The sequence below is a fragment of the Aotus nancymaae genome, unplaced genomic scaffold (genome assembly GCF_030222135.1).
Source record: "Aotus nancymaae isolate 86718 unplaced genomic scaffold, 86718_ANA_hifiasm-v0.15.2.pri h1tg000010l, whole genome shotgun sequence".
NCBI classification, from domain to species: domain Eukaryota; kingdom Metazoa; phylum Chordata; class Mammalia; order Primates; family Aotidae; genus Aotus; species Aotus nancymaae.
The window spans coordinates 8,993,367-9,016,940 of NW_026988421.1; the positions used below are offsets into that span (position 1 = coordinate 8,993,367).

The following is a 23,574-nucleotide window of genomic DNA, read 5'->3' on the forward strand; positions in this document are numbered from 1 at the left end:
CCCTAGAGGACAAGCTTATCTGACTATGTGCTCACTTAGAAGCTCGGGACCCAGGAGATTGCCTCAAGAAACAACTGTCAATTTCCAACCTCAAGTACACCCACAACGGAACTCCTATCCACCTGGAGAGTATCTCAAGACAACGGCCACCTTAGAACCTAGTTTTGTGCCAGCTGGACCACCTGGTGGGTAAGGCACTGAAGCAAGTCGTCATTCCCCACCTGCCCGCTCCCTCCCTGCCTGCTGTCCATGCAAAGTCCCCCCTTTAAAAGTCCCTGCTTTCTGCCCCAAAAGCAAAGCAGTGCCCTTAAAAGCAGAAACCTGTACATTTTCCCCTAAGCTAAGCTTTGGAATAAAAAGTCACTTTTTTCTTTTCTTTTCTTTCTTTCTTTTTTTTTTTTTTTTTGAGACGGAGTCTCGCTCTGTCATCCAGGCTGGAGTGCAGTGGCACAATCTCAGCTCACTGCAACCTCCACCTCCCTGGTTCAAGCAATTCTCCTGCCTCAGCCTCCAAAGTAGCTGGGACTACAGGTGTATGCCACCATGCCTGGCTAATTTTTTATAGAGACAGGGTTTCACCATGCTGGCCAGGCTGGTCTCAAACTCCTGACCTTGTGATCCACCCGCCTCGGCCTCCCAAAGTGCTGGCATTACAGGCATGAGCCACCACGCCCAGCCAAAAAAGTGACTTTTTTCATGTCAGCCCTCCCTCTTGTGTTTTGGTTTGTATGTTTGCTTGTTTGTTTTTTGAGACAAGGTCTCTGTCACCCAGGCTGGAGTGCAGTGGTGCAATCTTGGCTCACTGCAACCTCTGCTCCCGCTTCCCCCAGGGCTTAAGCGATCCTCCCACTTCAGCCTCCTGAATAGCTGGGCCCACAGGTGCATGCCACCATGCCCTGCTAATTTTTTGTATTTTTAGAAGAGACAGGTATCTTGCCATGTTGCACAGGCTTGTCTCAAACGTCTGTAGCTCTTGTTAATTGACTCTACAAGAGGTGAGTGACTGAAGCTGTGTTTGGGTACAATGCTACTGAGTGCACTCCTTTTACTCTCCAAGGTATCTCCTATAAAAACAAATAAAAAGCCACAAAAACCTACAAAAAGCTTCACCTGGGAGCCTCTGGCCTCCCAGGCTTCTTGCTCTCTCTTCTTCCAGGACCTTAGCCCCATCCAGAATAATGAACCAAACACAGCTGAGGGGCTCAGCCCCTTGACCGTGTGTACAAGAGAAAGACTCAGGCACCGTGACTATTGAGCTGCAATGAATAACCCAAGACCCTGAGCTTGAAGCAGTGGAGATGTACTCACATGGATGGGGATACCTGAGGGACTGCAGCCCCTGCAAAGGCTCAAAGACCATCTCCCTGAACAAGCCATGGGGACTCAACAAAGCAAAAGCCAGAGAGTTTTACAAGGAAATGTGGTTGGTTGGTTTTAATAAGTCCTTCACTTGTCAGTTACCCACTGTCCAGTTATGGGGAGCTCAGCCTGGCTGAGTGCTGAGTCTCAAGTCTGCTGAGCCCAGACAGAGCTGGGCACAAGTTCACCGTCAGCTGCTCTGCTTCCTCCTTAGGGAGCCCTGACTGCTGGAGTCTCACCCTCAAGATGAGTGAGCACACAGGCTCAATCCCAGTGAAATGCTCTTATATCACCATGCCTTTGTACTGCAACTAGAAGAAAGCCAGATTCCTTACCAGGGCTGATCCGGACCTACAAAACTGAGCCCTCACCCACCTCCCTGGCTGCACAGCTCACCATAATTTCCCTCATCCGCTTTTCTCTAGCCATGCTGGCCTTCTTTGCTGATCTTAAAGTACAGCAAGCAGCCAGGAGTGGTGGCTCACGCCTGTAATCCCAGCACTTTGGGAGGCCGAGGCAGGCGGATCATGAGGTGAGGTGATCCAGACCATCCTGGCTAACACAGTGAAAGCCTGTTTCTACTAAAAATACAACAATTAGCTGTGCATGGTGGCACGCACCTGTAGGCCCAGCCATTTGGGAGGCTGAGGCAGGAGAATCGCTTGAACCTGGGAAGCAGAGGTTGCAGTGAGCCAAGTTGTGCCACTACACTCAAGCCTGAGACTCCGTCCCAAAAAAAAAAAAAAAGCACAGCAACCTTATTCCTCCCATACTGTTACACTATTCCTATACTATACACAGCTGTTTCCTTATTCCAGAATGTTCCTTCTCCAGAACCTTATGTGGCTGTCTCCTTCTCAGTACACCAGGTCTCTGCAGAGAGCGCTCCCCTGTACTTCATCAAAAATAGCCCCTAACCACATGACATACTACTTCACACCCATGAACATGTAATTAAAAAAACACACAGAAAGTAACAAGTGTTGGTGAGGATGTAGAGAAATTGGAACTTTCGTACATTGCTAGTGGAAATGTAAAATAGTGCAGCTGCTGTGGAAAAGTTTAGTGGTTTCTCAAAAACTTATACATAGAATTATCGTATGATCTAGTAATTCCACTTCTAGGTATATACGCAAAAGAATAGGAAGCAGAGACGTAGATACTTACATGGACACACATATTCATCACAGCATTATTCACAATAGTCAAAAGATGGCAGCAACCCAAGTGTCCATCTACTAAAAATACAAAAACTAGTCGGGTGTGCCGATGCATGCCTGTGATCCCAGCTACTCGGGAGGCTGAGGCATGAGAATCACTTGAACTCAGGAGGAGGAGGTTGCAGTGAGCCGAGATCACGGCCACTGCACTCCAGTCTGGGTGAGAGCGAGACTCTGTCTCAAAAAGAAAAAAAATGGATTAGCAAAATGTGGCCTATACATACAATGGAATATCATTCAGCCTTACAGAGAAGGAAATTCTGACATACAGTGACGTGGGTGGACCTTGAGGTCATTATGCTTAGTGAAATAAGCCAGTCACAAAGTGAAATAATAATCACATACGAATACTATATGATTCCACTTACATGAGGGACCCACAGTAGTCGAATTCACAGACAAAGCAGCCGGCTACAGTAGCGTGTGCCTATAATCCTAGCTACTTGGGAGGTTTAGGAGGGAGGATTGATTGAGCCCAGGAGTTGGAGGTTACAGTGAACTATGATCGCACTACTGCACTCCAGCCTTGGCAACAGAATAAGACCCAGTCAGAAGGAAAGGAGAGGAGGAGGAAAGGAAGGAAAGAAAGTTTCCCAGGGGCTGGGGAGAGGGAGAATGGGGAGTTAGTGTGTAATGGGCAGAGTTTCCATTTGGGAAGATGAAAACGTTCTGGAGCTGGATGGTAGTGATGGTTGCACAGCAATGCACTAATGTACCTAATTCCACTGACATGTCCACTGAAAATGGTTATAGTGGTAAATCTTACTTACACATAGTTTACTGCAATAATAAAAGATAGCCCCTGAACCAGGTTACCACTGGAAATTTTATGATGTGTTTTCTGCCTATTAGCACCTCATAAGGAAACTTCATTCAAGCAGATCACAGCTGAATTGTTTGCTGCTGATTCTCAAGTGCTAGAACAATGCCTGGTAAACAATACACACAATCAAGTCTCCAATGAAACCACCGTATTTACTCACTGATGTCTGTTTATTCACGTGCTTATCTGACTTCCCAGTTGGTTATAAGTTCCAGAGGGCAGGCCCTTGTTTGTCTCGCCCCTGTAGTGATCACAGCACCTAAATAAGTACCAGCTGCCCAGCAGGGAGGGGCTTCCCAAATGCCCACCAAGCTAATAAAAAATTATATCCACATCACATCTCGGCATGGGAGCTTGTGACTGAGCTCTTGAGCTCTGCTGCAAAGCGCTATGGAAGACCTCTGGGAGATGGAGCCAGACAAAGTGTTCCTCCCCTCACAAGGACACCCCTGGAGCCTGGACTAGAATCCCCCAAGATGACATCTTGTCTCCAACCTACCGCTCATTTATGGCAATGAGCAAGTGCCTCGTCCTCCGGATCCACCATGCACAAAACTGAAAAATAATGGAGGTGGACCAGATCAGTGTTTCTTTCCAACTCTGATTCCAAATCATTTTCTTCTAAGAGCCACCTTGCAATATAAAGTCACATAGGGTAAGCCGTCCTGGTGGAAGGTCAGGGGGCAGGAAGCTGGATTCTGCCCTCTCCACTTCCTCTTTGTCCTGGGCCAGTCCTAGAAGCATTGCTATTGGCTCCAGGATTTCCTGGAACCCAGTTTGGAAATCACTGGCCCAGCAGCCTTAGAGACCCAGGGTTCTGATTCTCACTCCTCCACTCACCCAAATGACCTGGGATGATTAACCTTTCGAGCCTCCTTCTGTGTTCATAAAACATGAGTCATCAGCCCAGCTCATGGGATTATGAGCAGAAGCAGATGAACTCACACACATGAAAAGGCTTCCCAACACCCTATGCAAATGGTTATTTCACAACCTTAAACATCACTCCTTGCTGGGGTGTGCAAAGAAAAAAATGTATCCAGTGCACCCACCTAACAGCCATCCACCTGGATGACTGCCATACCTGGCCAGGTGTGAAGGGAACTTCAGAGCAGGCCAGTGAGGAGCCAGGGGTTTTACAGCCTCACCCTGACCACACCCGTGAACACACACTAACCTCAACGTCCTCTCCAGGAAAAAGCACTGTGAGGTGATGCAAAGCTCCTTATTCACCCCCTTCCCCAGAGGATGGCAAACACTGGGCAGAGCTACAGCAGTAGGACTCAGCTGGCACACTGTTGCATGACACTGACAGCTGATTCTGAATTTCATTTTCTTTTACGACGGTTTAATCGGTTTTGCTCACAGGTAGCAAATGTGGGGCCACCACCCCATCCCCAGCTTCACTGGAGGCCAAAGAAAATCAAGGCAGAAGAGTTTGGAGGCATTAGTATTGGTTTCTAGCATCTGCATTCCTTTCTGCTGGCAACACAAGCCTTATTCAGCATCGCAAAACATCAACCAAGTCAGTCTTGGACAGGTACTAAAATGCTATCCTAAAAAATCTAAACATAAATTGTCAATTTCAACTGTGTTTTACAACTTATTTGGGGTGGATGGAAGGAAGCAATGGAAGAGGGAGGAGAAAATCTAAATATATAAAAGCACATGCCACACCAAATGTTTGCAACCATCTAGGCGTTAGAAAGGGGCTAGAGGGAAGCCATGCAGAACGCACATTCCCCAGTACCTGTGGGGTCTCAGGGTCTGGAGGCCACAGGATGACGTTATGCAAGCCGGCATCCTCCTGCTGAAACGCAAAGGGATCTCGCCGTTAGGAAAGGTCACAGGGAACAGGATCAGATGGGCAATCTTTGCTGTTTTTGTTTTTGGTGTGTTTTTTTCTTTCTTTCTTTTTTTTTTTTTTTTTTGAGACAGAGTCTCACTCTGTCACTCAGGCTGGAGTGCAATCTCAGCTCACTGCAACCTCCACCTCCCAGGTTCAAGCAATTCTCCTGTTTCAGCCTCCCAAGTAGTTGGGATTACTGCTCGGGAGGTAGTATGCCACCATGCCTAGCTAATTCTTGTATTTTCCGTAGAGATGGGGTTTCATCATGTTGGCCAGGATGGTTTCGAACTCCTGACCTTAGGTGATCACCTGCCTTGGTCTCCCAAAGTGCTGGGATTACAGGCATGAGCCGCCACACCTGGCCATGGTTTTTATTCCCAAGCCAAACCCACGAGGTGTGCTCCCACACTGCCCATGGCATCCCAGAAATTAGACAACAGAGAGAGAGGAGGAACCAGGAGCCCAAGGCTGTGTGAAGTACACAAGGGCCAGGACCGGGCAGGCCCGTCCCTCACCCTTCACCCTGGTAACACAGCTGCTCCTCAATGCCTGCTCCTTCATCTGGGAACAGGAGGTTTCTTTAGACTTGCATCTTTCCTTCCAAACGTTCCCTAGCAAGCAGGATTCAGGGACCTCCAGGTACACTCATAGTCAGAGAGTCTCCTGAGGGCCGAGGGGCCTGGGTGTGATGGGGAGTGTGCCTGCTGGGGCAGAGATCACAGTTTGGAGGTGTTCACAATGATCCCAGTGTGAGAGGGTGGGGTTGTGACAGCAGGGAGGGGGAGGAGAAAAACTGTCAGAAAAGATAATGTCATGGATGTGTGCTGCCTTTATGTCCTTTGAGAAACTGCTCCAAGTGATACTGAAGGGGCTGGTATAGAGCTGGGCCCACCTTGGTCCTATTAAGGCAGGTGCATGACTCACGTGGCTATCAGGGTGTCCCATATTCTGCACATGATTGACTTCAGAGAGAACACATGACACAATCAGGGTCAGTTAGATTCCTTATGGGGGCTGATTAGCAGGCTGGGGCTGGGCTCGGTGGCTCATGCTTATAATCCTAGCATTTTGGGAGGCTGAGGCGGGCGGATCACCTGAGGTCAGGAGTTCAAGACCAGCCTGGCCAATGAAGCGAAACCCATCTCCACTAAAAGAAATACAAAACTTAGCCAGGTGTGGCGGTGCATACCTGTAATCCCAGCTACTCAGGAAGCAGAGGCAGAAGAATCATTTGAATCCAGGAGGTGGAGGTTGCAATGAGCCAAGACTGTGCCACTGCACTCCAGCTTGGGTGACAGAGTGAGACTCTGTCTCAAAAAAAAAAGAAGGCTGCAACGTTGGCTGGAAGAAGCATGGAAGGCTGGACACGCCAAGGGCATCTTTTCCTCCAGGCTGTAGGCACCTCCTGGACACTAGGGAATCACAGAGGGAAGTAGAACGTGATCCAGTGAGAGGGATCCCCAGAGCCATCTTTTGAATCTCTGGACTCAGCCACTATTGCAGCCAGACCCTCTCTGTGGGCTTCTCAGTTCCATAAGCCAACGATCCCTGTCTCTGCTTATGGTCACCGAAGATGGGCTTCTGTCTCTTACAACCTTAAAAAAAGTTAGCCTGCCTGAAATTTGGAAGGCTAAATGGCCAGGCCATTCATCAATTAATTAATTAGACATAGGGTAATTTATCAGATGTGGGGGGTGGGAGTGGGTGGAGTCGGGGGAACCCCCAGATTTCTGTCTTGGATGGCCAGGTAGATCATGGTACCCAAGAGGGGGATCATCACAGGAGGATGAGCATGATGGGGGCAGAAGGCTGAGTTCAGATTTGAGGGACTCGGGGTGGCTGTGGGTCACCAGGTGCCGAGGTCCAGGAGACAAAGGAAAGGTAGGTCTGGGGCCCCGGTTCCCTGGGAGAGCCCTGAGTCCTGCAGCCAGACACACCCACGCTTCATTCCTGTTTGTTTCTCTACAATTCAGAACTCATCTGGTCCTGAAATCCGCCAGACAGGGTTATGTCTGGCTGAGGCTGCAGAAGTGAAAACTTGCAGTGCCAGGAAAAGATCTGCTCACTCAAGGAGAATGTAGGCTGAGGAGGGAGGATGGAGTCAGGAGCCGGTAGGACGTGAGAAATGAGGGACGGGTGGAATGGGATGTGGGTTATTTAACCCCCCACACCAGCATTTTGACCTTCCTAATCAGTAAAGATCTGAAGCATTAGAACATCCATTGCCTGCAAGGACACAGTGAGACAGAATCTCATGCCCTGGTGAGAGAAGTGTAAGTTGACATCACTGTTCTGGAAGGCATTCTGACAATGTATACAGCAAGAGCCTTTTGAAAGTACTAACCCTTCGTTTGACGGTGCAATTTGCTTTCTATGAGTGTATCCTAAGTAAACAGTGTATATTCAATTCTGGACAGGGGGTTTCATGAAAGTAATGGGGAGAAAATGCCAGTCATTTTCAACTTCGCCTATATTCAGGTAGAAATTCATCTCAGGTTAAAGAAGTTTACCCACCTCCCTGAGGCATTCTGTTAAAGCAGTTAAGCCACATGTTCCTGTATTCTAGGGCTTCTCAGCCTCAGCGCTGTTGACGTTTTGTGCTGGATAATGCTTTGTTGTCGGGGACTATCTGTGCACTGTAGAACACTTGGCAGCAACGCTGACCTCTACCTACCAGATGCCAGTAGCACCCCATCTCTGAATTGTGACAACAAAAACTGTCTTGAGACATTGCTAAATGTCCCCTGAAGCATAAAATCACGTACCTCCCGCCCCGGCCACTGCTCTATCGTGTTTGTAGCTGGTAGTGGGGCCTGCAGGGGGGTTGGGTTCCAAAAGGATCCGTAAGACCCCCAAAGAAGGGGTTGAACCTGAGCTGCTTGGTTTGTTAATAAGCAGGACTAAAGGCCAGAATATGTCTAGCGGCCCGTATTGTGCACATTGAGGGCACTCACCCGATAGCTGTGCCCTTCTCGACTCTAAAACACAAGACAGAACATTCCTTCAAGTGGAAATTACTGGGAGGCGTGCCTGGAGCCAACCCCAGCCAGCAGGCACATTTGTTTGGCCCACAGAGTGCTTAAAAATAATTGAAATTAGTTGCCAACATTTTTTTTTAATGTAAGATTTCTTTACACAATCTCTTCTAGAAACAGAACAGGAGCAAGCACGTCTCAACTCATTTTGTGAGGCTAGTATTAACTTGATACAAAACCAGACAAAAAAGAAAACCAGAGAACAATATTTCTTACGAATTTAGATACAAAAGTCTTCAACAAAGTGTTAGCAAATTGAATCCAACAATGTGTAAAAATAATTATACACCCTGATCAAGTGCAATTTATTCCGGGCAAGCAAGGCTGGTTCAACATTTGACAATCGATCAGTGTAATCTGATATATCAACAGGCCGAAGAAGAAAGATCATACAATTACATCGATTGACGCAGAGAAGGCATCTGACAAAACCCAACACTCATTCATGATAAAAACCCACAGCAAACTAGGAATAGAGAACTTCCGCAATTTGATTACAAGTATTATGTTTAAAAACAAAACAAAACTCTACAGCTAATATCTTACTTAGCAGTGAAAGACTGACTTGGAACCAGGGAAAGATGTCTCCTCTCGCTGCTCTTGCTTAACATAGGACTGAAAGTCCTAGCCACTGTAATAAAGGAGGAAGGAAGGAGGGAAGGAGGGAAGGAGGGAGGGAGGGAGGGAGGGAAGGAGGGAGGGAGGGAGGGAGGGAGGGAGGGAAAAGGTATACAGAATGGAAAAAAAAAAAAGAAATAAAACTGCCCCTATTTGCAAATAACACGATTATGTACATAGAAAATCCCAAGAAATCTACAAAACAAACAAACTTCTTGGAACTAATAAGTGAGTTCAGCATAGTCACAGGATACAAAATCAGCATGCAAAAATCAATACATTAATAACGAACACGTGAATACCAAAATTAAAAACATGATACCATTTACAGTCACTCCAAACAAAATATAATACTTAGGTATCAACTTCATAAAATACATGCAGGCTCTATATGTTGAAGATTACAAAAATGATAATGAAAACAAAAACAGCATGGGCGCGGTGGCACATGCCTGTAATCCCAGCCCTTGGGGAGGCTGAGGCAGGCTGATCACCTGAGGTCAGGAGTTCGAGACCAGCCTGGCCAACATAATAAAACTCCGTCTCTACTAAAAATACAAAAATTAGCTGGGCGTGGTTGCGCACACCTCTAGTCTCCACTACTTCTTGGGAGGCTGAGGCGGGAGAATCGCTTGAACCCAGGAGGCAGAGGTCGCAGTGAGCCAAGATCACGCTACTGCACTCCAGCCTGGGTGACAGAGTGAGACTCCGTCTCAAAGAAAGAAAATAAAGATGACCTAAATAAATGGAGAGACATACCATGTGTTTATGGATTGAAAGACCCAATATAGTAAAGAAGTCAATTCTCCTCAAATTAATCTGTAATTTGACTATAATTCCTATCAAAATCTCAGAACGTATTTTGTAGACTTGAATAGATTTATTCTAATATTTATACAGAAAGTCACAGGTGCAAGAATAGCAAAACAATGTTGGAAAAGAATAAAGTAAGAAGACTCACTCTACCTGATTCCAAGACTTACTATTAGCTACGGTAATCAAGACAATCAATGGAGAAGAATAGCAAACCCACAAACAGAGCCATGCAAATATGCGTAACTGATTTTTGACAAAGGTGCAGAAACAGTTTAATGGCAGAAGAATACTCTTTTCAACAAATGTTGCTAGAAAGATGGACATCCATAAGTTAAAAAAATGCAAAAAATGAATCTCGTCCTCAAGAAAATGAGAATACAAGCCACAGGCTGGGAGAAATTATTTCCAAAGGACACATTTTATCCAAAGTATACAAGAAATTCATAAAATTCGACAAGAAAACAACCTAATTTTAAAATGGGCCAAAGACCTGAACAGACACCTCACCAAAGGAGATATACAGATGGCAAATAAGCATATGAAAAGATGTCCCACATCCTATGTCAATAGGAACATGCAGATTAAAACAAGATACTACTATATACCTATTAGAATGACTCAAAATCCAGAAATACTGACCACACCAAATGCTGGGGAGGATATGGAACAGGAACTCTCATTCACTGCTGGTAGAGATGCAAAATGCTACGGCCACTTTGAAAGACAGTTTGGTGGTTTCTTACAAAACAAAACATACTCTTATATGATTCAGCAATCACACTCCTTGGTATCTACCCAAAGGAGCTGAAAACTTATGTCCACACAAAAACCAGCACACAGGTGTTTAGAGTAGTTTTATTTATAATTGCCAAAACTTGGAAGCAACCGAGATGTTGTTCAGCAGATCAATAAACTGATACATTCAGGCAATGGAAAGTTATTCAGGGCTAAAAAGCAATGACCAAGAAATGAAAAGACATGAAGGACCCTTAAATGCACATTAGTGAGTGAAAGAAGCCAACGTGAAAAGGCTACATACAGCTGTGGGAGGTGGCTCATGCCTGTAATCCCAGCATTTTGGGAGGCTGAGGTGGGCAGATCATGAGGTCAAGAGATCAAGACCATCCTGGCCAATATGGTGAGATCCTGCCTCTACTAAAAATACAGAAATTAGCTGGGAGTGGTGGCATGCGCCTGTCGTCCCAGCTACTCAGGAGGCTGAGGCAGGAGAATCACTTGAACACAGGAGGCGGAGGTTGCAATGAGCCAAGATTGCACCACAGCACTCCAGCCTGGGCGACAGAGCGAGACTCTGTCTCAAAAACAAAAAATAAATTAAAAAAAGAAAGAAAAGAAAAGGCTACATACTATAAGATCCAACCATATTACATTCTGGAAAAGGTGAAACTCTGTAGACAGTACAAAGATTAGTGGTTGCCAGGGATTGACAGGTGTGGGAGGGATGAGTAGGTGGAGCCCAGAGGATTTTTAGGGCAGTGAAACTACCCTGCATGATACTAGTCATTTGTCTAAACCCAGAGAATGTGAAACACCTAAATCATGTACCTTACACAACAATTAACTCAAAATGAATCATGCACTCAAATATAAAATGTAAAACTTTAAAACTTTTACAGGAAGAAAAAAAAGCAGAAAATCTTGAGGATGTTGTTGTCAGCAGAGTTCTTAGATTTAATACCAAAAGCAGTACCCCTAAGAGGAAAAACTGATCAGCTGTTCCTCATCAAAACTGTATACTTTTGCTCTGTAAAAGATCCTATTAAAAGGATGAAAACGCATGTTACAGAATGGAAGAAAATATCTGCAAACCACGAACTGACAAAGGATTAGTCTAGACTATATAAAGAACTCTGAAAACTCTTTTAAAAAATAATGATAATAATCCAGTTAGAAAATGAGCAAAAGACATAAACCTATTTTTCACCAAAGAGAATATGTAGATGGCAGATAAACACATGAAAGGTGTTCAACAAAATGTATCCATCATCAAAATGTAAATTAAAACCACATGGAGATATCACAACACACCTATCATTGGAATAGCAACACCAAAAAGTGACACCACAAAATGACATCCAAGGTACAAAAACACCAGATCCCTCATACGTTGCTAGTGGGAATGAAAAACACCATAGCAACTCTAGAAAAGTTTGTCAGTTCCTTATAAAACTCAACATGTAACTGTCATACAACCCAGCAACTGCACTCTTGGGCATTTATCTTAGGGAAATGAAAACGTGTGTTCTCAAAAAACACCTGCACACATGTGTTCATGGCAGCTTTATCTGCAATAGACAAAAACCGGAAACAACCTAGAAGAGTGTCAACGGGTGAATGGTTCAACAAAATGTACAGTACATCTACTCCTGGAATACCACTCAGCAATAAAAAGGAATGACCTGTTGAAACACACAGTACTTGGATAAATCTCAAGAGATTTATGCTGAAAGGGGAAAAAAAAAAAGCCAATCCTTCAAGGTCACAGACTGTGTGACTCCATTTATATAACGTTCTTGAAATGACAACATTATAGAAATAGGAAACAATACAGAATAGGCATAGTGGTTGCCAGGGGTTAGGGAAGAGAAGATAGAGAGGTGGGCGTGGCTATAGAAGGGCAATAAGGGGAAATCCCCTGGTGATGGGCATGCTCTGTTATCTTGACTGTATCAATGTCAGTATTCAGGTTGTGATAGTGCATTATAGTTTGGCAAGACATTACCTTTAAGGGAAACTAAGTAATGGGTACATGGGAACTCTTGTATTCTTTCTTTTTTTTTTTAATTTGTTTTTGAGACAGGGTCTTGCTCTGTTGCCCAGGCTGGAGTATAGTAGTGCAAACATAGCTCACTTCAGCCTCAATCTCCGAGGCTCAAGCAATCCTCCCACCTCAGCCCCTTGAGTAGTGAGGGCTACAGGTGTACACCACCACACGCAGCTAATTTTTTTCTTTGGTAGAGATGAGGTCTCCCTATGTTGCCCAGGCTAATCCCCAACTCCAAGGCTGAAGCTATCCTCCTGCCTTGGCCTCCTAAAGTGCTGGGCTTATAGGTGTGAGCCACTGTACTTGGCCTCTCTGTATGGTTTTTTAAAACTGCATGTGAATCTACTAATATCTCAAAATAATAAGTTTAATTTCAAAACTTAACATTTCATAGAAAACTATGGCTTTCTGAGTTCTTTCGAACTCAGAACGTTGGGCCCATCTTCCCACAGGGCAATCAACCTCTGGAGCTCATGGTAGCTGCCTTTTTAGACAGTAGAACAAGAACCACCCCCCGACCCCCACCGACCGCGCCCCCCATCTGCCAGAGCACTCACCGCTCCCTGCTGTCTCACACCCAGTCTTTTAACGCAATTCTTGTTTCTGGCCTGCCCCTAAAGACCCTGGAGTTCGACGCCTTTTCTTTTGACACTTGTTTTCTTGCTTGAGAAAAGAAGATTGTAGAGGCCAGGCGTGGTGGCTCACGCCTGTAATCCCAGCACTTTGGGAGGCTGAGGCGGGTGAGTCACGAGGTCAGGAATTCGAGACCAGCCTCGCCAACATGATGAAACCCCATCTCTACTAAAAATATAAAAAATTAGCTGGGCGTGGTGGCACGCACCTGTAGTCCCAGCTACCCGGGAGGCTGAGGCAGGAGAATTGCTTGAACCGAGGAGGCAGAGGCTGCAGTGAGCCAAGATTGCTCCACTGACTCCAGACTGGGCAACAGAGTGAGACTCTGTATCCAAATATATATATGTATATACAAAAATTAGCTGGGCAATTTTGTAGGGAATAAAAAGGCAGAGGGAAAATGAATTACAGTATGTGAGTTTTTAGATCCAATTTTCTTATTCAAGGAACTCAATGCCTTTAATCCAGTTTCCAGTTCGTGTGAGATAAATGGGAAAGTGTCTCCCTGATTTTGTTCACCAAGGCATTAAGTTAAAACTTTCAAACTTAAAATAGATAATAAAAAATTTGAATATGTTGTAATAATCTCAGCCTGTGCACAATGAAGCAGTTAAAGTCCATTCTTCCATTGTGAAAACCTTGCTTAAGATGAGAATGACCATTCACATTTAATCTGCCCAACACTGATAAATTTCAGAATTTTTTTTTTTTTTTTTTTTTTTTTTTTTGAGATAGAGTCTCTCTCTGTTGCCAGTCTGGAGTGCAACGGCACAATCTCGGCTCACTGCAACCTCTACCTCCCAGGTTCAAGTGATTCTCCCACCTCAGCCTCCAGAGTAGCTGGGGTTACAGGCATGCGCCACTACGCCCAGCTAATTTTTGTATTTTTAGTAGAGATGGGGTTTCACCATGTTGGCCAGGCTGGTCTCGATCTCCTGACCTCGTGATCCATCCACCTCAGCCTCCCAAAGTGCTGGGATTACAGGTGTCAGCCACCATGCCTGGCCGATTTCATAATCATTTTTTAATGGCCATAGCTTTATTTGGGGGAGCAGCATGGAAAGGTTCTATTTTAACCTCTGCTAAATCCATGTAAGTTGATGTGTGGGCACAACCTAGGAAAAATGTGCCAATCTCTCTTATGTCAGTTTTAGAAGACAGAATAAAAAGTAAGGCCAGGCCTGGTGGCTCGTGCCTGTAATGGTGGCTCATGCTTATAATCCCAGTGCTTTGGGAAGCCAAGGAAGGAGAATTGCTTGAGTCCAGGAGTTCAAGTTCAGCCTGGGCAACATAGCCAGACCCCATCTCTACAAAACCTAAAAATTAAAAAATTAGCCAGGCGTGGTGGTGCATGCCTGTAGTTCCAGCTACATGGAAGGTTGCATGGCAGGAGGATTGCTTGAGTCCAGGAGTTCAAGGCTGGAGTGAGCTATGATCATGCCACTGCACTCCGGCCTGGGTGACAAAGCAAGAGCATGTCTATAAAAATAGTAAGTAGAACTAGCGTTTCTGGCTTTAACTAGAGCTAGCCTTAATCATAAGAGAATTCTGATGACATGAAAAATGGCTACATCGATCCACAAATGTCTGCACGTATCTACGCAGAAGCTATCTCAGCTTGTACCTTCCTGGGTGAAGATGAGATGCTGTAAAGAGAGCTTAGTCAAGGTCTGCCAAAAGCACTATGTATCTTGAGGGAGAAGCTTCCTGACACCCACCTGGTTGTCCGAGGTGCTGTTCTCATTGCCCATGGTGATTCAGGGTGCCCAGCGTCTCCCAGAATTTTGTCAGAGGTGACTGGAAGAAACAAAAGGGTATAAACATCTGTGAAATGAAAAAAGATCTGAGGTTTTTTCTGTCCGCTCATCTCCCCAAACTCAAAAGCCAGATGATGGGAAATGTTTATCTCTACAGTCACATCATGGAAAATTACTTTTGAAGGGTTTTCTTTCGCGATCTGCCACCCGGCCTTCTTTCCCAATACGGGCTGGTGTTTTTATTCCCCACCACGGGGTTGGCAGACACTTCTGAAAAATGAGTTTGTTACTGAGACTCTGAGCTAGCGCCAGCACACACTTATACGTATATATACAAACGGAGTGACAAAAGGGGTCCGTTTGCCAAAGAGCCTGAGGAATGCGGCTCATTGGATTATTTGCTGTTTCTAATTGTGTTCCGTTTGGAAATTCAGAGTGTGGCTGGTTTCCCACTGTTGGTGATGGCAGAGCTCGGCGTCAGACATCAGGAGGCGTGAAACCCACTGCTCTCCAACAACATATGGTTTTTATTTTTTTTACTCTAAACACTTGTTTCATCAAATCAGCTTCACTTCTGCACACACTTTTTATCAAGGCAGAATGGCTTTCTTGCTAAGGAAACTGGGTGATCGGGACCAAACAAGATCGTGCAAGGCAGCATACTGCCAAATCAACTGGAATCATTTCATGGGCTCACTTAGTGACACAGTTTATTAACGATCATCTTCATCAGGATGCTTCCCACACAGTTCACAGAGAAGCCCAGCACATTTACTGACCTCAACCAACTGAATCCCACAGGGTGCTATGACATATGCAGGCCTAGAGGTGTTACCTTCACTTTTTCTAGTTAGAAAAACTAAATTACAGAACACTTCAAAAAAAAATAGACTTTCAGAGCTGGAGCCATAGAGATGACCAGTCTAACCCAGTGGGGGAACTCAGGCTGGAGAAGGTAAGGAGTTTGCTAAAGACCCAGCTTGGGGAGGCCAAAAGTTGGAAATAGACCTCAAACTCCAGGCTTCTATTGAAGATTCTTCATGGAAATATGGTTTTCATCATACCATTTCCTAGGAGAGCTTAAAATTCACCCATTGACTTGCTTATTCATTTAACCCACATTGACTGAGTAGCCACCCTGCACTCCGTGTACTGAACCATCACTGGAAAATAAAATGGAAGTGGTTTGAACAGGCCCAATTAAAATGCCTTCAAACTGAGAAAACCGTGAGTGAGTGAGTGAGTGAGTGACGTCCCCACAGCATTCAATCTCTCACTCCTAACCCTCAATCAAAAGGATATGATTCGTTAATCCTTTCTTGCCTTTTGCTGTAGACACACACACGCACACATGCTCTCTTAGAGAATGTAAAAATCAACACACATTTAAAATTAATCACTTCCATTTATTTTGTATGTTCATTGGGAAGATGATTCCTCATTAGAAAATATTGAGTGTTAGAATCATTGTCTTATCAATTATTAACTTTCTTGTATCTTTCAGATTGAACCATAAGGTTGAATGTAATATTAATATATGACAATCAATAACCAAATTAAATGCTATAACCTTATTAAAATCAAGGCATCTGAATTAGGTTTTTAAACAAACAGACTAAAGAGACTGGCAAAACTGCTGGTGAGGTATACATTTCAAAACCTCCGAGGGAAGCCTGGCTGCGTCCCTCTTGTAGGGAACTCTGCAACCACCACCCTCTCGGGCTTTCCCAAGACCAGAACCGAAGGCGCACACACCTCTGCCTCCTACTTACATTCGGGGGTGTTCTGGACTTGGAGGCTGCCGGCGCATGGAAGTCTGCCCTTCAGCAACCGGACTTTCTCCTCCTCCATTCAGAATTGTGAGAGTTCTAAACAGAGCCCCCGACCCACCTCAAACAGTCGGGCAAACAGCGCGTCTCCGCCCTTGCACTGGTGCAAGCCAGCTGCACTTCCTACCTGGGCAGGGGCGGTGCGGAGCGGTCGCGATTAGACAAGCGTTCCTGCCCACGTGAAATCAGCTTTTCCCAGCCCGTCAGTTTCAGGGCCTTTCACACAGGGATTTTCCCTGTTATTACATCAGCAGGGCTCCTTTCAGAAAAGGCTTAACCAAACTAAAGCGGGCCCCTGACATCTGATTGGCCGCACCTAGCAGCTCAGAACTGTCCCTTGCAAGGAGTCCTGCACCAGGAACCTCTCACTTCTCTCCTGGCCTTTATGCAGTAAGGCCGGGAACAAGGCTTTCTTTCAAATAGAAGCCAACTGCTCCCAGGGCTTCCTGTTTGCACCTGGGCAAATTACGCCGTAAATAATGTGGAAACGCACATACAAAAAGAAAACAAACTTGCAAAAATGTGATGACGCGGCAGTCTGGCACCTGTTTATGGAGTCTGCAAAATGTACTTACCCAGGCGTGGCTTGAGTTTCAACAAGTGAGGTCATAAAAAGCAGCAGACTTGCCCAGATCGCTGATAGGCAGAACTGCCGGCCCACCCTGGGTGGAGGAGACCCTGCGGACCTCGGGTGGGGCGGAGGGCACCCATCTAAAGACCCTCCTGCCTAGTAGCGTCCCGCCCCGCCCCCGCCCCCCGCAGTTCCTCCAGTTATTTACCACTCAGCCATCCTTTGCGTGCATGCAGCCAGTGTCTGTTTTTGTGTAGTGCAGAGCCTTTCGGGCAAATGGAAGTTCCTTACCCCTGCCACAAGGTAGGACCACTCCATAGAAACAAATTAGCATTTATTTCATCACAGGCTTCCAGGAGACCAGGCATCTTACCAAGCTCAGAGGACCCTTAGGAGCTCCTGGGAGGTGGTGGAGGAAGCTAGATGAGGAGGGTGGGTAGATGCAGCAAACCACCATGGCACACTTCTACCTATGTAACAAACCTGCACGTTCTGCATGTATCTCTTTTTTTTAGAATAAATAAATAAATAGAATGAGATCTAGTTTTACATTAAGAAGAAGAAGAAAAAGAAGAAGAAGAATTATTCTACTACCAAGTTAAAAAAAATGTTCAATGTGAGAGACGAGACTGTTTACCTCTTTCCCCTCAAAAAACCACAGGATAATTTTTCTTTTTCTTTTTCTTTTTCTTTTTTTTTTTGAGACAGTTTCACTCTGTCACTCAGGCTAAATGAAGTGCAGTGACTCTATCTCGGCTCACTGCAACCTCTTTCTCCAGGGTTCAAGCGATTCTCCTGCCTCAGCCTCTCGAATAGCTGGGACTACAGGTACCCGCCACCACGCCTGGCTAACTTTTGTATTTTAAGTAGAGATGGGGTTTCACCATGTTGGCCAGGCTGGTCTCAAACTCCTAGACTCAAACGATCCACCACCCACTTCAGCTTCCCAAAGTGCTGGGATTACAGGCATGAGCCACCATGCCTGGCTACAGAAGGATTTTTCTAAGAAGGAGAATCTTACTAAGCAAAATGTCTTGAATGGGCCAATTGGGAATGGCGGCAAGTCTTCATCAGGTGGCAAAACACAGGGAAAGCCCTGGCAAAGGAAGGAGAAGAACTAGGGACTAATCCTTTCTTCTTCTTTTTTTTTAAAACAAGATGGGGTTTCACCGTGTTGGTCAGGCTGGTCTTGAACTCCTGACCTCAGGTGATCCGCCCACCTTGGCCTCCAAAGTGCTTGGATTACAGGCATGAGCCACCACGACCGGCCAAACTAGGGACTACTCCTGAGGACTGGGGGAGGGAGGGAGAAAGGATGGCTCCCCAAAATGGCGGCGGCACAGGGGACTTTGCAGGTGAGGCATGTGCAATACTCCAACTTCAGTTGTGTGCATTGCTGTGATGTAAAATCCATAAAGCACCCTCCAGAAACCACTTTCCGGAAACGACCCTCCAGAAACTGTCAAATCTGTGACCCACACAAATGCCTGGAATGATTGGGCTTCCGTGACAGTGTGAATGCTCTGAGCAGAGAGGAGAGCCTGCTCTGGTCCGCTCTGGCTGCTGTAACCCCACCACAGATTTGAAGACTTCAACAACAGTTATTGTCTCATCATCCTGGAGGCTGGACATTCGAGATCAAGGTGTTGGCTGGGTTGGCGTCTTCTGAGTCCTCTCCTTTCGGCTTGTGGGTGGCAGTCTTCTCCCCATGTCTTCACATGGTCTTCCCTCTGAACCTGTCTATGTCCTAATCTCTTCTTCTGAGGACAACAGCCATGCTGGATTAGGCACCCCCACAGGACCTCATTTTATCTTAATTACCTCTTGAAAGGTCTTATCTCCAAAGGCAATCACATTCTAAGGTACTAGGGTTAGGATTTCTACATATGAATTTCATGGGGACACAAACAAATTGGGCATCTTATAGAAGAAGAAATTTGGAGTCAGAAGAAGCTAGGGGAAAATGTAAAGCAGAAGCATTGAGAGAAGTCATCAATGACGCAGTGCTCAGAATGGGGCAGTTTAAACCACTCTTTTTTTATTGTATTTTAGGTTTTGGGGTACATGTGAAGAACATGCAGGATTGTTGCATAGGTACACACGTGGCAGTGTGATTTGCTGCCTTCCTCCCCTTCACCTATATCTAGCATTTCTCCCCATGCTATCTCTCCCCAACTCCCCACTCCCCGCTGTCCCCTACCCTGTTTCCCCCCGACAGACCCCAGTGTGTGATGGTCCCCTCCCTGTGTCCATGTGTTCTCATTGCTCAACACCCACCTATGAGTGAGAACATGTGGTGTTTGATTTTCTGTTCTTGTGTCAGTTCACTGAGAATGATGGTTTCCAGGTTCATCCATGTCCCTACAAAGGACACGAACTCATCGTTTTTGATGCCACTCTTAACTAGAGCTTCAGAGCACACAGGTGAGAAAGGCCTCAGGCATGCAGGGACTCACCCTTTTTTTTTTTTTGAGACAGGATCTCACTCTGTCATCCAGGCTGGAGTGCAGTGGCATGATCAGGGCTCACTGCAGATTTGATCCTCCAGGGTCAAGTGATCCTCCCACCTCAGCCTCCGAACTATCTTGGACTACAGGTGTGCACCATCATGCCTGGCTACTTTTAGCATTGTTTGTAGAGATTAGGTTTCGCCATGTTGCCCAGGCTGGTCTCCGATTCCTGGGCTCAAGCAATCCACATACCTCAGCTTCCCAAAGTGCTGGGATTACAGGTGTGAGTCAGCATATCCATCACTGGCTTTTTTTTTTTGTTTAACATTTTGGGCTGCTGGGATGTAAAGTGCAAAGCATTTAAACAATGAGGGCACAGAGGGAATGGCCTTGGAACAGAGAAGCTGTGAAGAAGGAAGAGGAAAAGATGTTTGCGTGCAGGGGTGGGTTTGGTTAAGTTCTGCACCAGCCGAAGACCCTGGTGCTGGAGGATTAAAGGAGAAGGAGGGGGTTGGTGAGCAGAGCAAACAAATACCTTCCCTTTACCACCTTCCCCAGGACCACCCTGCAGACAGTTGCTCGTAAGAAGCAGATGCTGGTCCCTAAGCTGCACCTGCATACATCTGCACAGGCTGGGCTCCTGGACCTTGACATGGGAGTTGCTGCTCATGTGAGGCCATGGGCCTAGAAACCCATTGTTCCATGTAAGTCCATTCTAAATCAGGTGGCAGGCCTGGCGCGGTGGCTCACGCTTGTAATCCCAACACTTTGGGAGGCTGAGACAGGTGGATCACCTGAGGTCAAGAGTCCAAGATCAGCCTGGCAACTGCAATCCCAGTTACTCAGAAGGCTGAAGCAGGAGAATTGTTTGAACCTGGGAGGTGGAAGTTGCAGTGAGCCGAGATTATGCCACTGCACTCCAGCCTGGGCGACAGAGTGAGTCAGGTGGCAAAGCAGGCCTCCTCTTGCCTTCCCTTACACACGCTGGCTTCTAGAATCTCCTCAGTTGCACTAAGAGTTCTCTGCAAGTCATCAGCTGCTTTTATTATCATTACTATTGTTGTTGGGTTGTAAATTTGTAACATAGGCCCAAATAGAAGAAAGTAAATAACCAACCCATTTATGTTGAAATATTTGCTGGGTCAGTGACATATCATTCCAGTCCGGTCCCTCTCTGTAGCTAATGCTGGGTGTCAGATGTTAACTTCACCAGAGCTACTCTGTGTCCTTCAGGAAATGAAATTGTGTGTCTTTAAAAATGATCCATGATTGGTCAGGCGTGGCGGCTAACACTAGTAATCTCAAGAACTGGAAGACTGGGATGTTGGGTAAATCATTTCCAACCTCTAGGCCTCAGCTTCCTCATCTGTAAAAAGTGGCTTGTAATCCCAACACTTCGGGAGGCTGAGGCAGGCGGATCACTTGAGGTCAGGAGTTCACGACCAGCCTTACCAACATGGTGAAACCCCATCTCTGCTAAAAATACAAAAGTAAGCCTGGCGTGGTGGTACGCACCTGTAATCCCAGCTACTTGGGAGGCTAAGGCACGAGAATCATTTGAACCTGGGAGGCAGAGGTTGCAGGGAGCCGAGTTTGTGCCACACTGCACTCCAGCCTGGGTGATAGAGCAAGACTCAGCCTCAAAAAAAAAAAAAGTCCATATTCTAGGCTTTTAATTAATTTAAGTGGCTTGCCACAAATTTACAAAGATTTTTTCTACCCAGTTGCTCTATGGACAGTGTCTAAATAGCCAGGTAAAATGGAACTCTTCCCTCAACGTAATCTTAATTTTAAGATTAAAATATTGCATTTATTTATTTCTTACTTTAAAAGACAGTTGTTTGAGAAAAAATTTATTTTTCAACTGGTGTTTTGGTGTCACATTATCAAAGCCATAGAAGCCCATGAATGTAAAACCAGGACAGTTTTTCATTCATTAATTCACTTCTTATTGATTTATTTTGTGCCGGGATTATAGGCATAACCACCGCGCCTGGCCAACACTGAGGGTTTTGCTTGTTTGTTTGTTTGTTTTTAATGTACCAAGCTCTAATGGGTGCTCATGTCTTTCTTTCATACTTAGGGCAAAGCTATATGTTTTGTCTTCTATTTTTTAGCAGATGAACTGCCAAAGCCTGTAAGTGCACATAAGTGGTTTGGCCAAAGTCCACCAGAGAGCAGGAGGAAGGATGGAGACCCTGTGTTCCATGAACAATGTGATGCTACCACCTTGGGAAGATTTTTGCAAAGAATTCAAAGGTAACTTCCTGTCTTTATCTCTTGTTTATTTCATCTGTAATAGAGCATGGTTTTTCTAGTTGTTGGCAACAAAAGCTGGTTTGGAGGGTACCAGCTCATGTCATCCCCCTCCTTAATCAGGGGGGAGAGTGGAAGGTACAGGTTTGGGTCAGGTGACTAATCACTGTGGCTGAGGCAGCCTAGCAGAAATGGGTAGCCAGAACCACGGCCAAGTTGACCAAGAGCGTAACTGGGGAACTGGGCCCTATGGGCAGGTCTGCAAGAGAAGGGAAATGGAAACATGAGAATCAACACAGCAGCAAGAACGTGCAGAAGCCACCATGGGCAGAGCAGGTAGAAGATAGTGCCAGGACCCCAGCACTTTGGGGAGCTGAGGCGGGTGGATCGCTTGAGGTCAGGAGTTCAAGACCAGCCTGGCTAACATAGTGAAACCCTGTCTCTACTAAAAATACAAAAAATTAGCTGGGCATGGTGGCGGGTACCTATACTCTCAGCTACTCAGAAGGCTGAGGCAGGAGAATTGCTTGAACCTGGTAGGTAGAGGTTGCAGTGAGCTGAGATCGCCCCATAAAGCCCCATACTCCAGCCTGGGTGACAAGAGTGAAACCTCATCTCAAAAAAAAAAAAAAAAAATCATACAGGTCTTGCGTTGTTTCATCAATGATAAGACAAAGGCTCAAAGAGGTTTTGCAGCTTGACCAATGTCTTTTTTTTTTGAGACAGAGTCTTGCTCTGTCACCCAAGATGGAGTGCAAAGGCACAATCTTGGCTCATAGCAACCGATTTTCCTGCCTCAGCCTCCAAAGTAGCTGGGACTACAGGTGCCCGACACCACAGCCAGCTAACTTTTTGTATTTTTTTTAGTAGAGACAAGGTTTCACTGTGCTAGCCATGATGGTCTCAATCTCCTGACCTTGTGATCCACCTGCCTCGGCCTCCCAAAGTGCTGGGATTACAGGCGTGAGCCAACCGCACTGAGCCAACTTGCCCACTGTCTTTACCCCATACTGTTCTGTGAGTACAGCCTAGTAACGATCTATTGGGATTTGTTGCTATGTTAGACAATCACATCATGTTTTCTATTAGAGTCTTTATTCTCCGTTGAAAAAATTATCTTTTTTTGCCACATGATAGAAATGTACCTGTTTTATAAGTTTAATAAATTCTGATTTTTCTCCTTCATAGAATAATTTAGATTATTAGTGCTGGAAGAAACTTGAAGACCACTCCCTCCAAAGCCTCTTTTCATAGATGAGGAAGCTGAGGTTTAGAGGTTGGAAATGATTTCCCCAGCAGCCCACAGTCTTCCAGTTCCCAGGCTCAAACCAGAACTGGCTTCGTAAGGCTTGCCTCCAACAGGATTCTCATCATGACCATGCCCCTACAGGCTCTGAGTTGCTTCTCCAGACCAGACCAGCAAGCTCAGATCAGAATCGCATTTTCTGCCGTGGCATCAGCTCCCAGCCACAGAGGCCTCTGGCAGTTGGGTTCTGCGTCAATGGAGGACATGGTCCAAGTTGTGTTTGCCCATCAAGGAGGAGCTCAGGTTCACCTGACCCAGCAGCTTCTG

At 45.7% G+C, this 23,574-nt stretch overlaps 1 protein-coding gene across 11 annotated transcripts in view; it reads right to left on the bottom strand.

Moving 5' to 3' along the window:
• TACC2 (transforming acidic coiled-coil containing protein 2) overlaps positions 1-23,574 on the bottom strand; it is a 251,580-nt gene that overhangs the window by 209,768 nt on the left and 18,238 nt on the right. For 8 of the 11 annotated variants that reach the window (XR_010341737.1, XM_064373786.1, XM_064373781.1 and 5 more), the window contains exons 2-3: positions 14,857-14,935; positions 5,153-5,212 (exon numbers count right to left, since the gene is read on the bottom strand). Coding sequence is in view for 10 of the 11 variants with exons in the window: in XM_064373786.1 (XP_064229856.1) it covers positions 5,153-5,212; positions 14,857-14,889 (93 nt within the window). In the remaining variant the exon portion in view is untranslated. Of the gene's footprint in view, positions 1-5,152; positions 5,213-14,856; positions 14,936-16,667; positions 16,797-23,574 lie in introns of those variants that run through there. The other 3 variants (XM_064373778.1, XM_064373779.1, XM_064373782.1) reach the window with 3 other exon arrangements.